The sequence below is a fragment of the Rhopalosiphum maidis genome, chromosome 3 (genome assembly GCF_003676215.2).
Source record: "Rhopalosiphum maidis isolate BTI-1 chromosome 3, ASM367621v3, whole genome shotgun sequence".
NCBI classification, from domain to species: domain Eukaryota; kingdom Metazoa; phylum Arthropoda; class Insecta; order Hemiptera; family Aphididae; genus Rhopalosiphum; species Rhopalosiphum maidis.
The window spans coordinates 43,680,464-43,694,802 of record NC_040879.1 but is presented as its reverse complement, the minus strand read 5'-3'; the positions used below and the strand labels follow the sequence as shown (position 1 = coordinate 43,694,802).

At 28.2% G+C, this 14,339-nt stretch overlaps 1 protein-coding gene across 7 annotated transcripts in view; it reads left to right on the top strand.

Annotated features, from left to right (window-relative positions):
- Positions 1-2,313: 2,313 nt before the first annotated feature.
- The window catches only part of LOC113559335 (voltage-dependent calcium channel type D subunit alpha-1), a 39,729-nt gene continuing 27,703 nt past the window's right edge, over positions 2,314-14,339 (top strand). For 6 of the 7 annotated variants that reach the window (XR_003405927.1, XM_026965034.1, XM_026965030.1 and 3 more), the window contains exons 1-5: positions 2,314-2,529; positions 12,334-12,673; positions 13,263-13,368; positions 13,458-13,597; positions 13,661-13,749. Coding sequence is in view for 6 of the 7 variants with exons in the window: in XM_026965034.1 (XP_026820835.1) it covers positions 12,405-12,673; positions 13,263-13,368; positions 13,458-13,597; positions 13,661-13,749 (604 nt within the window). In the remaining variant the exon portion in view is untranslated. Of the gene's footprint in view, positions 2,530-12,333; positions 12,674-13,262; positions 13,369-13,457; positions 13,598-13,660; positions 13,750-14,339 lie in introns of those variants that run through there. The other variant, XM_026965031.1, reaches the window with a different exon arrangement.

The following is a 14,339-nucleotide window of genomic DNA, read 5'->3' as shown; positions in this document are numbered from 1 at the left end:
CTGCCACTCTAGTAATAATTACAAGATGAAGGACATGGCAAGTCGCCACTTTATATCACACGGAAAGCTTTATGAAATATCAAAAGGTAATATTTAAAAGCTCGCTGAATACGACCCAGAATGTGTTCAAAAAGTTCTTGATATAATTAAACACGAATCAGTTATAAATGAGATAACATTTGTTCACATCATGAAACTTTGTAGAGTGTGTCTTATGAGAGTTTTACTTTAATTAATGAACTAGAAGAAAAAATTAACGACATTCCTGGGTCCAAGAGGTAACATTAGAAACAAAATCAATTACTATTTTCTCTAAAAACACACGACTAAAAGTATTACACAAAATTAATAATGTAGTAAGAGTTTGGTTTGATTAAATTTATTAAGACTCAGTATAATATATAATTATATAAGGCCATAATATATATTAAATTTATTTATTTGCTAGTAGAAGAAATGTGTACAAAGTATAATGGGTGATATAGTATAATATGTTCCAATAATTTCAGTTAACGTTGAAGAACATTTTCAATTCCCAAGCGTTTATTAACCTGCAGCAGTCATATCGCATAAAAAAATATATACGTATTGTTAATATTAAATACTACTAAATAATTAATTTTATTAATAGCTAATGAAAGTGCATTTACCTATTAAATAGGTATACAATTAAACTTTAATTTGTAATTCCTTCAATTACAAAAAAAAAAGTTAAAATATTCTTATTTTTTGCGTATAGGTAGTACGCCGGTGTATGTCCCATACGTATCAATGAAGATTAGTATTTTTTTTTTAAATATTATTATTATTCGTATTTTTTTAATTTCATTATATTTTCATAATTTTTACTACGTCCGTGCTCCGCTTCAAACTATATGATATGTCGTATTACATGTTGTACTAAGCGTGGCGGTGTGACCCTAACCGGTGGTGGTACCGACAGATGACGGCCGACGGGCGATATGTGACGGTAGGACTAGAAAGACAGCAATATAATTATATGACTGCGATAACGTTAGTCGCGTTAAGTGTGCACCGATTCGTTGTACGGTCTATGCGATATGAACATTTTGGAAAAAGAACTACACGGTAGAAAAAAAAAACAAAAAAATAGACGAAGGTATATGAACGATCGACCTAATCTCGGAAGATCGCGGGGAGGACACGTTCGCGCACGACCGTCGTCGTGTGTGATGGATTTCGATCGTTGATAGAACGCACCACACACACACGCCTAATAATATAAATAAATAATAATAAAATGTAGTGCGTACCGCTGGGCACTCGAGTCGACGGACCCGGCGGCGGCGTGCGGTATTTATAAACCGTCCGGTAGGAGTTTATTAATACATAGCCGTTTAATTCCCAATACGTCGGGGCAGTTGGAGGGAGCCCGCGCGAACGTCGTTCGGTCCGTTCCAGACGTCCGTCTCCAGATCGGCGGCGATGCTCAGCGTTCGCGTCGTCGGCTGTGGAGGTGTACGTGGTGGTTGTGGCGGCGGCGGTGGAGGCGCGAAGGGACGCGAAGTGCCGCGCGAGGCGACGGAAATCCGAAAAGAATTCGTCAAAACGTTACGGCGACGCATGCGCACCGCACACACGCGAAACGTTAGCGGTGGCGGTGGCGGTGGCGGCGGCGGCGGCATCGGCGGTGGCCACCGGCGTCCACCCGCCCGGCGGCCGAGCGGTCCGGAGCAGCAGCAACACAGCCGCCGTAACGGGGCCGAAACGCGCGAGCGCGCGCGCAGAGAGTGTGTTCACCCCGCCACCACCACCCACGTACCCCGCCGACGGATTAACGGCCACCCGATAGTTTTATTTAGAACTTTGCCGCCGCGCACTGTTGCGCCGGCGACCGTTTTGCCGTTTATTTTTTCGTCTCTACAACATTAATAGGTAATACGTATATACACTATAATATGTCCACCGTCGCCGTCGTCGTCGTCGTCACCGCCACCGTCGCCGATACGATATCACAATAAATTGATGTTATAAAATTACAATACACGTATATTTCGTATTTCGGCGATTTTTTTGGTTTGGTTTTTAAAATTGTAAACCGCCGCCGTCTAATTTGCCGGGCTCCGACGACCCACGACGACTGGTCGTTTCGTTTTCACTCGCGGGGCGACGAGATCCGGCCGATCTCGAGTTCAATTTTTCCCGCCGCCGCCGCGAATTTAAAATAATATATTTCATTCGCCAGTGACGCGCGGACGATCTTCTCCTGTACGATAATAATAATAATAATAATATTGTCACCGTCAGCGCCCGTTGGATGCGATCGCGCGCGCGCGCACGTCACTCCTCCGCGGAACGCTACCGACGGCCGTCGTCGTCGTGCACCCTCCACCTCCTTCGTCGTCGCACGCGCGCCGCGAGATTATATTGGGCACTTGCCGCCGTACGACCGCCCGCGGCTGACGCCACTGTTGCAAGACCGCTGGCTAGACGACGACGACGAAGACGACGACGACGACGACGGTAGCTGCAAGCCGCTGCTCCGCCAACTCGCCGTTCCGAAGAAGGGTAGGCCAAGTCGTGTGTTATTTTTTAAAATTTTTTTTAAACAACACTTACTGTTTTTTTTTTTTTTTATCTATTTTACAACCACCGTAGTACAATATATATATATATAATATACTACAATAAAATCATAAGCGAGACAACGGCCAATCTTTTCGTTGCGTTTTCCGAATACTGCAGTAGTGTGTTAATAAAATATTACATTATCGCATTATTATATCACACATCGTACCTTTTTATCTGTGTATCGTACTCGAAAAGGAACCCGTACACGGTATTATAGTATGATAAGACACACGGCTGTACGCCAAGCCATGTCAGGCATTATTATAATGATATTGTTTTATTGTAAGAAATTTAACTTTGACGATCGTTTGGATAATGTCGTTATTTGCGTTATCTTCACGAAAATAATAAAAATGATACGGTCGTTATTGGATATTATTCTATGACGAGTACGGGTCGAACGACGGAGAGATAAAAAAATTGCATATTATTCACTGTCTGCCTGCCGCGGTAGGTTTAAATGATTTTCGCATGTTGTGCACACGCCGCGAGTTTGCGTTAGGTTCACCGCGTGCGCATGTCGGCCGCGAGTCCCTTTTGCGCGAACGCACCGAGTCGTAGTCACTAATAATTAGTTATCTAATGTAATAATATTATACAGCGAAACCTCCGAATAGTGATCGCTTCTGGTCACTGAAATTTTGTCCGCTATTCAGAGGTGTCTTAAGGCATTAAATGAGGTTTCACAGTCTAACACACCTAATAATAAAAATAACTATTTTTGCGTACGCTATTATTGTACCTATAGACGATGTTTCAATATCATATAGCCGTGTAAGTACCGCGAAAACCGCTCGAGTATGATAAGCATAGTAATAAATAATAATATTATCGTTTTATATACCTACCCACAATATTTTGGACTTAACCGCGCGATTGAACTGATATCAAAACATACAAATTATGACGTTTCGCCGAACCAACAATAATAAAAATAATAATATATATTAAGCTCATAAGCTGCCATGCTGAAACGCGATCGATCACTCATTTCATTCGCACGGCACGTTTTTCTTATGTTATGATCCCGAAGAGATTTCGTTTACTCATAATTTCGTAATGTCTTGTAGTGAATCGTATATATTTGTAATTCTCACGAACTTTTGATCGTTTGCCTTTTTCCCACTGCATCCCGTTTAATATCTTGATAACCCATTGATATTTTTATGATATGAGGTGGATTAAATCCGCTTAAACATGATTTTTAGTTATACTATAATCATCAAAATTCATGATATGAGATAAATAATATAATACACTTTATATATATAAAAAAAAATTGAGATTGTAAAGATGGGTGACACACTCGTATTTTATATTATAGGCTACGTTTAAAATGTGCTTAAGTTTGCTTACGGCATTTTATTACAATTGTGTTTTTGCTGTTTTCTCAGAATTTATTCAGAGTTAAAAAAAAATACCTCTAAGCCTTTAGGTAACATTCTGATTTGATTTCGTGTCTGGGTTCCTGCATGCAACTTTTAAGCTTTTTTAGTGTTTCGAGTACGATTTGAGAAAAACCCCATAGAGAAAATGTGAAATTGATTTATCTTGCTTAACTATAAATCTAACACAATGTTACCTGCTACGTATTATGATTTTAATTTTTAATCACTATTTTTTAATATAAAAATGGCACAAGTGGTTTTATTCGTTATTATCGATTAAACAAACTTGTAACTAATATTATATTTTTCAATAACACATGTTTAAAATAAATGCATTAATATTAAATTGTATGGCTCATTAGATATTATCATAATTAATTAGTATCTAGTTGAAATTCGTCATATACCTAACCTAGCATATATATAATATATGTATAATAAAATATATTTATAATAAGTAGCTAAAAGTAGCAATTGTATAAACTTTATATTTTTGATTTTATTTTAGACATAAGCGAAAAAACTCTTTTATTAAAACTACTAATATGACATACAATTATTTATTTATGAATCATAAGTCATCAAAAATAGTTTACTAATTAAAAGTAATAGTAGCTTAAAGAAACTTGAGATATTTATAAATCATAAAGTTTGTGCAAGTATAAGTAGGTATGCTTAGAAATTATAATATTATTTAATTTATTTAAACTATTAATTTGATAAGCTAATATATTTTGTCTTGTTCGTTAATAAATTAGTAAACAATTGGGATTACGTGAAAAATCCAGAAAAAACAATATTAAGTAGATAGGTACTAATTTATAAAATATAAGAGGGCAAAAAAAATACACGGAACTATAACATATTTATTTTCAATTGTAAAAAAACTTCATTAAAACAATTTTCGAATTTAGTTCATACAGGTTATTATAAAAAAATAAAAAGCATAGGTATATTAAAAGTAATATTGTAGAATTTACTGTATAGGTACTACATATAACAAATAGTATTGATTATTGAGTAAAAAAATACAATATTATAGGTACAAACATTTTTATGTTTGGAAAATACGGGTAAATGGTAAATACGAGTATAATAAAGAGTTTTTATACCATAATAAAAGGAAAAGTAGGTAAGTAATATTTTTATATTGTTAAAACTTTTTTCAGGCGTAGTTTATCATGTTATACTGTTTTTCATTAAAACTGGATTATCAGTATAATAGAATGTACATATGTATAAATTATCATCTAATAAAAATTAAAAACTGTTTCATTCTGTCATTACTGTAAAAAGAAAAATCGATTTCCATATATTTAAGATATATTATATATAATATGTACAGATATACAGTTCCCCAATAATGTTTGTTTACAATGTTTACATATTATGTAAATGTGCGTTATTTTAATTTAAGACATCGTTAATTTGAAGTATATAAAAGTTACTACCTTCTGTACAGTGTACATTATTTGAAATATTTATAATTATATTTTAAGAGCTTTGTTATGATTTAATACTTATGATAGGCATCATAAAACATTCAAATTACAATATTAAAAATAACCCACGCTAACTTTTTGTACAGGTTCTAATTTTATTTCGGTAAAAACATTTTATTTCAATATACATTGAGCTATTAGAAATGCAAAATATACTTTTGAATCAATTTAGTGGAAGCGTAATAACAAACAGAAGTACTGCATCATCGAATCGACATATTGTACAGAATTACAATAGGTATTTATCAACGATTAATTTATGTATTTTAATAAAAATAATTATCAATCGAAATTGTCATACAATTTCATTAATATAAATATATAAAAACATTGCGATTATAATAAATAATTTATTAGGTTATTGTTGAATTTTGAATTAAAACAAAATATTTTCACGATTGATTTACGTAATAGAAAAAATAATATTAAAAGTAATTTAAATTTGTTACGATTAATTTAGATTTAATAATCACTTATATATTCTCACCTAGTTATTACCTATCGTTGAATAATACAACTTTAACTATATAGAGATTAATTAATTTAATTTAAAATAATTTAACCATTAAATCATTAACTTGTATTGGAGTATTAATATTACTCCAAGAAATAAGTATAAAATTGAATATATTTCAAAAAAGAACTTAACGCATGACTCACTACTCACTATAGGCTTGCGACTTGGCAGCTGGCACAGAGTATTGGCATTTTAAATCTGAAAGCGATGAATCATCACATTCTGAATACAATTTAATATGAAGATCATCCGCTGATGATAAAAACTAAACTGCATTTAAAAAACAATAAATAAAATAAAAATATTTTAAGAGTGATTTTCAATACAATTAAGGAAATATTAATTTGGTGTGGATAACTTCAATACTGAAAATATTAAATCTTCATACATGTTGAAAAATTTTGAAAAATATTTTCTACATATAATATTGTTTTTTAGTATTTATTATATATTTGATATAATATGAATGTATTATACATAAAATATGTTTTTATAATACGTAATATACTCGTATTATTATTGTTGAAAACTTTTGTGATTTCAGACACAGCGCCGAATGCGCTGTCTCCGTCTTATAAATGGTTGACAACGAATATGAATTCTAAATTTCCAATTTTGGGTTTTTATCATTTATATTAACGAACTGATCTATTATCAATATTTTAATGAAAAAAAACATTATATGTGTCATCTAGGAATTTTATACAATATTTTAATTTTTAAATGATTTATCAGAGTTTTTAAATTTTAACAATTTACATATTCATTACTTGTTTACAAATAAATGTATCATAAAAAATGCGAAGAAAATAAAAATAATTTTATTAGTTTATTACCTTTAAGTTTTATAATAATTCAATTCACTTTCATAAAACAAAATTGGAACTGCTGAACGTACATTTTGGTATGTTATGCATTAATAAGACAGTTAACACATACGGATACGAGGTCCTCTTAAAATAAAACACCACTTATAACATAGTTTTATTTTTAAAGAAAATTCAAAATTCTTTTAAACAATTTCTTAAGTTTAAGTTTTTTTTTTAAATAAAGAATTATTATATGAAACTAATGATATGCTTATTAAATTCCGAGTGGAAGGATGAATATATATTAGTTTTATAACGATGTGTGTTTTTATTTTTTCTGTTTCTGTCATCAGTCATCACTTATTGGAAAAATAAAAATGTTTTGATTTTCTACTTCAAGGGTAATTTTTGGTAGCAAATTGGATATAATGGGAACTTTTCAAAAATAAAAAAATAATCAATACTTTTCAAAATCGTCGAGAAAAACTATATTTGCACTAAAGCAGTTTTTGACAAAATTAATTTTTTTATCTTATTATAATACAAAAACGAATAGCCGTAGAAACTTGAAATTTTCATCAAAATAATTATATATAAAAATAACTCTTTTTAGGCTATTTTGTATAGACCTTTCAATTTTTTTTTAGTTTTATTTCTATAAAAGTCGATTAAAGAAATTCCAACTTTAAAGTGTGATTAACTCAAAAGTTTATTATATTGGTATAATATAATATAAATTTATATTATTGCAGTAAATATTTCTATTACATATAATAAATGCAATGTTGTCGACAAAAATTTAATCAAATTTCCGCAACACTAATAGTAAAATAAACGAATTTAATAGCTATATTAAAAAACATATCGTGAAGTATACTTAGTGATATAGGTTGACAGACCGTCATCGCTCAAAATCGTTTTTCGCATACAATGATGTATCATGTGATATATCATTGTACCTATACAAATTTAACACATCCATTACAGTGACCCACTCGACAACAAAGCGGTACTTACTTGTCCATTTTTTTTGTTTTTTAAGCTTATTTATATATTCCTCATTATAATTTTACGACTATAAAGAGATTAACACAAAAATAAATCTAAAAACTAGAATTTATATGTGCTGAAAATCTAGTTGAAGGTTTCACAAATAATAATAATAATAGTGTATAAATTCATATTTAATAAGTAGGTATTTACCTATATATTATTAAAATGTTTATAATATAGTATTAAATATTCAAATCCATATTTTGTTTTAACAAACATTATCTATATATTATTTCGCCATAAGTATGGGTTTTGATAAATGGTAGATATTTACATTATTTCCACCATTTAATTTATACAGGATTTTCAGAGTTGAATATTAATATTCACTAGGACCTATAGTAGTAGGTAAATGTCATTTCATTCATATAAAGTCGTGTTGCTTTTGAGTATCTCTAAATGATTAATGTAGCTCCAAAGTCATTTAAAAAAATACCGTTATGAATTTATGATGAACTAACCGTAACTTGTGCGTATGTAGTGCGGTGTTGTGGACTTTTCTTCATGCGAGTTTATTTATGGTGAATCGATTTTTCTTTTACCTAAAGGCTAAAATAATATATGCATAGCCCTCAATATTATGCTTCTTGATATCGCTTAAGAAACGTTTAGATCCTTCAATAGGCACGCCCCGAAATTAAAGACATAATTTCCAATGATGTATTTGAAGGGTTGATATGAGCAACCTCCCACAATATTTTTCTATGTAAATTAACATTTTGTTTTTTTTTTTTTAAGAAAATATTTTTTCATTAGTCAAATATTGTGTTAAAATGATTTGTGTTATAAGTTATTAATTCCATCTTTGCCTATTAGTGTTACACCTGCCAAACACAGCTTTTTTACGCTTCTAAATTTTAATGCATTATATGTATAGTATCAATTACTAATATTTGATACTAATCTTATCTTACCTACATCGCTGAGATTAAAAAAAAAAAAATGGTACAATATCGCCTAACGGATTTTTTATTACTTAATATTTAAAATTCTGTATCTTTATCTGTTGACAAACTTTCAAGCATAAAATAAGTATAAATCAAATTTATAGTAAAGTTATTTTCTATTTAAGTGCGTATTTTTTATTGGGTGAGGGGTTTCCTTTTCACCAGAAGTTAGCACTCAAATACGCCCTTGTCAATTTAAAATCTGAAATACTATAAAACAAGAAGTACTTACTAAAATAATTAGTCAAGTAAAATATTATGTGGCAGAATATTAACCTCATGTTGGAATAATTATATTCATGGCGGGTTACCTACCGCAGTATATTGTACAATGTTAATAATGAAAACAATTTTAAATTTTGATCAGAGCGTGGAGTGTATTGATTTTATAATAATGTCTGCTATCTATTGTATATTTGTATTCGTTTGTTTATTATTTGCAGTGGTACTATGATGGGTTTATATATTACATTGTTTTGTATTTTGCGTGTTCGGGTTTATATGATATTGTGTTGTTTTGGAATTCACTTAACTGATTTTTGTTTTTTAACAAATACATTTTGAAAATATTTGATATGTGCCTGCGAGTGAATATATATTGGGTTTTATCTTTTACTATTTTATTTTCCTCATGCATACAAACAATGTGTAATCTATTTTTATTTTACTTTTTATTTTTTCATGATTTAACAAATATACTGCATTGGTAATTTAACATAAGTAGATGATATCGATAGATTAAAAATATAATTTTAGAATTTCTATGTTTGTTTTATAAAAAGTAAATTTTGCGATAAATTCAATTATTATTACTTTGTTTAAAACAAAAATAACACATAAAAGATACTTCAAATTTTGATTTATTTATTATTTTGAAAATTTTGGACAATTTTTCTGGTCTTTTTTGATACACTTTATAATTTATTTATTTTTTTAATTTAGTTGTTTTAACAACGATTATATTTTATACAAGTTAGGTATAAGATATTAATTCACGATATTATTTTTATGGACATTTTTCTATTTAAATTACATTCAGATGCATTGTATATTAGTGTACTATAGCTATTAAGCTAATGAGTTATTCTATATCGTTTTTTTATGTCAAACATTTTTTTTAATCGATTTAATTTATAAATACGATTCTTTTTTACAGACCTCATTTTTATTAACAAGTATTATTTATTATGATTTTGATACTAACATTTTTAAATCAGTTAAATACAGTTATGTGTAGTATTTTTATTTTTTATGAATTTATTAGGCATGGTAATCGAATCATTTAGAAAATTTTAATATTATCTTTATAAACATATGTTGATAGTTTATTGCTTATCTATTAATTTTCAACCATTATTATACATAATAATGTTTTGATTTTATAAAAATCATGATTTTTATCTATAAAAAAGTAATCGTTGATATAGTTATAACTTTGAAAGCATACTATTAATACGCGTATTACATTTTACTTGTGAAACTTTGTAAAACAATATATAAGTACCTACATAAATAGATAATATCTGTAGACCGTCATTGACTAACTTCTTTTATTTTATCTAGATATCTCTCCCTCAAACACAAAAGTTTTATAAAATCAATAATAATTTATTTATAAGCTATCACTTATATTGTTTAAATTGTATAACATTGTATGAATCTAGGTCAATTGACAAAATATTTTAGTACCTATTTTAATCATTATATTTTTAATGAAGTTATACTTACATTTTTATGTATATATATATTTTTTTTTTAAATATCTAAAAATTATTAGAATAATTTTTATTATATTTTCCGAAGAGTATCGATATTATAAAATCCTCAAATTTGAGAATTTCGTCATTTATTTTATTTGATCAGTTATCAGTTATGAGTGACTGGTACTTCAAATATGATGTTAAATATTAGGTTTATTATCACTTAATTCTAATTGTAAGAATCGAAAACCGTATGTTGAACATAGTTTAACATTTTTTTTATTTTAAATTAATTGAATTCAAATTATATATAATCACATAGAAACTTCATTTTTTTATTTAATTATGTTATGTTAATATGTATTAACATAATATTGATGTGAATTTAGTTGCGTACGATAAACGTTTCATGGAACATGATTGTGTATATATTTTCCTAATAATAAAGGGATACCTTAATTACATTTTGATTAAAATAAACTTCAACATGTCAAATTTATAGTTACACAATTTGCAAAATAACAAAATCATGTTAAATTGTTTTTTTATTTTTAAAAGTTAAAAACTAATAAATTACACTCAATAATCTGCAGTCTCACACTAAACTATAATTCAATATCATCATTAAAATAATTTTTATAAAAATTTAATTTAATTTAAATACGGAAAATGCTTACTATATTATATAGTTCATCATAAATAATTTAAAACAGTTTTCTTGAAATTTTTATTTCCAATTGAATATGAATATGTATCTAAATAATTTGTGAATTTCACATTTATAATAATATATTATATTATATATTTATATATTTTATAAAATTATTATATTTTAATCGAAGTTAAAATCATTACAAAGATTCATTAGATTTGACATAAAAAATCTGAAAGATTTATTTTATTGTGGATGTGTGTTGAGATTGAACACGTTTTTGTTTTTGTTTCAACTTGACTCTCCATTAATATTTATATAACTACCTACATATGCATTGGTGGTTGAGCACAATAAAATTGGCTGTTGTACGTTTTTTATGAGTTTTCTGTACCCTTTTAATTTATTTTATTTTGTTAGTTATATATTTGTGCTCCATTGTAAAATTCGTATAATTTGGCTTGGCAACGTCACATAAAAATAAAATAAATTTAACGCACGGAATCGTGTTACAAAAAAGATACCGCTGATAAGTAATCTACACAATCGTACTACACCTTTTAATTGATATTAATTAATAATTTGTAATTAAAATCGATAACTGGCAGAATTTTTAACCCACTATAAATTACATAAAATATAATTTATATTCCGTCACCAAATATAAACGTTTAAACAAATACTTAAAATGGAATAATAATTAAATTGTAATCAAACAAATACAAAATAAACTGTGCTAGAACTTTAAAAAAATTATAAATTGTCTAATTATTCTTTATACACCAATACACCATCATATATGATTGAATCAATAGAACATTGCCAGATGCATCTTTGTTTTTTTAAAGAAACAATTACTCGAGTGGAATTTTTTTTCAATAAACAAAGATAAGCTCTAAAGTAATTATTTTAATTATTCACAAGATTTAAATAACGTATACTTTCTTTAAATGCGCATTTACAAAACATCATGATTTATAATCAACATATAAACAAACTGATTAGGTTATGATATTTTTGGGATAGACCACGTTTTAAGTTGATAAGTAAATATTACTTAGCGTTATACCTTGAAAACAATTTTTGGAAAATTATACATAATAATATATTATATATGTATATTATACTTGAATAAATATACGATTTAAAACTAACTGTATTTTATATTTTTAGGTAAAATTGTGGAACATGACTTTAGTAGGGTAATATTCATTACTTCTTTCTGTGTATTTTGAAAAAAAACTATGAGTGTTGTAAATGACAACAATGCCGATCCTAATGGGGTGTCAAATAACAATAGTACCAACAATGCCACCACAAACACCAATAATAATAACACCACCAACAACAACACCAATAATAACAATCCAGCGAACAATCAAACCAAACAGGTAACGAAAAGACCTATTCGAAGACCTGGAAAACAGCTCCCCGACAGACCGCAAAGAGCATTATGCTGCCTATCTCTCAAAAATCCTCTTCGGAAATTATGTATTGGTGTAATCGAATGGAAGTATCCTTTTTATTCAAAACGTTTACTAAATATTTTTAAAAAATAATTATAAAACAATAATTATTGGTAATTGCTGATATTTTAAAAATCTTTTTTAAATATTAAAATATGTATATTGTATTGTGCAATTTTTGTTTAGAGTAAATTCAATATTAATTTGGTACAATATTGCAGTTAAATTATAAAACTGCTAAAAAGGTTGTACAAAAATTTTTTTTATAGAAAAAAGTTTTTGTTATGTAATTTTTGTAATAGACTATTTTAATATTTCAGGTTGTTTATGTTAAACATTATTGTGTACACATATTTAATACAGCCACTAGAAAAGTAATTTGTTTATCAATTCACTATGTACTTGTACAAGTTTATTTTTATAAATTGTAAATATTTTAGACGAAACACTTATAAAAAATTAAATGAATTTACCAAGTTATGCCTATTCTCTATAATAGTACCTAAAAATTACAATTATTGAAATATATACAATATTATTTAGTGTAGACTAAAAATTAAAATTATCTGAAAAAAACGATTTCTTAAATCTATAATTTATACTCATAAACTATATTTTCTTAACAAATTTATTTAGACCATTTGAATACTTAATTCTAATGACAATATTTGCTAATTGCGTTGCTCTCGCAGTGTATACACCATATCCATGCAATGATTCAAACACAGTGAATGGCTATTTAGTAAGTTTAACTAATTTTTTATTAAATAAAGACTTATACAGTTATACCAAATACCAATTTTGTTTTAATATAAATATTATGACTTTTAGGATAGAATTGAACGAGTGTTTTTAGTTATATTTACTGTTGAATGCATAATGAAGATTATAGCATACGGGTTTGTTGCCCACCCAGGCGCTTATCTAAGAAATGGCTGGAATTTCTTGGATTTCACAATTGTTCTGATGGGGTAACTTGGCCATGAATAGTATATTTTACAATTTAAAATAAATTTTTCATTATTATTTTTCAGAGGTATCAGTATAATCAACGGATTTGATGTAAAGGCGTTACGTGCCTTTCGAGTCTTAAGACCACTTAGATTAGTATCGGGTGTACCAAGTAAGCAATTTTATTTTACTTAACATTATGTACGAATATATAACAAATTAATTCTAGCATTTAGTATATTCATCAAACATACTCAACTTTCATTTATATTTTAAATATTAATAATGGATTTATTAAAATAATGGTTTTTGGATTTTCTGTGTATACTTAAAGACTTACATAATTAGTAATGATACTCTAATCGACAGAACCGTACCATAACTAAAACTGAAAAAGCCATAGAGTTTCTAGTCCCTGAATTTACATCAAAATATTTGTTGGTTTTATATTATAGTTTATTAGGTAATATTAAAAGGAAAACATAAAAGTATTGTAATTATGTTTACTCAAATAGTCGAATAATTACCTACTTTATAATTTTGTCTGTTTTTAACCAAATATAATGCGGACATCGGAGAATAAAATTGATGTATAAAATATAGGTTTTTCCAAAGTCTAGTACTTAGTATTATGAAATATTATATTTAACTCGAGCTACTTATTATGCGTACTCAGGTCCCGATTTACCAATTCATAAGCCCAGTACAATTTAAAATATTGTATCTCATCTCTAAATCATTAAATAAAATTGTTGTGATTAA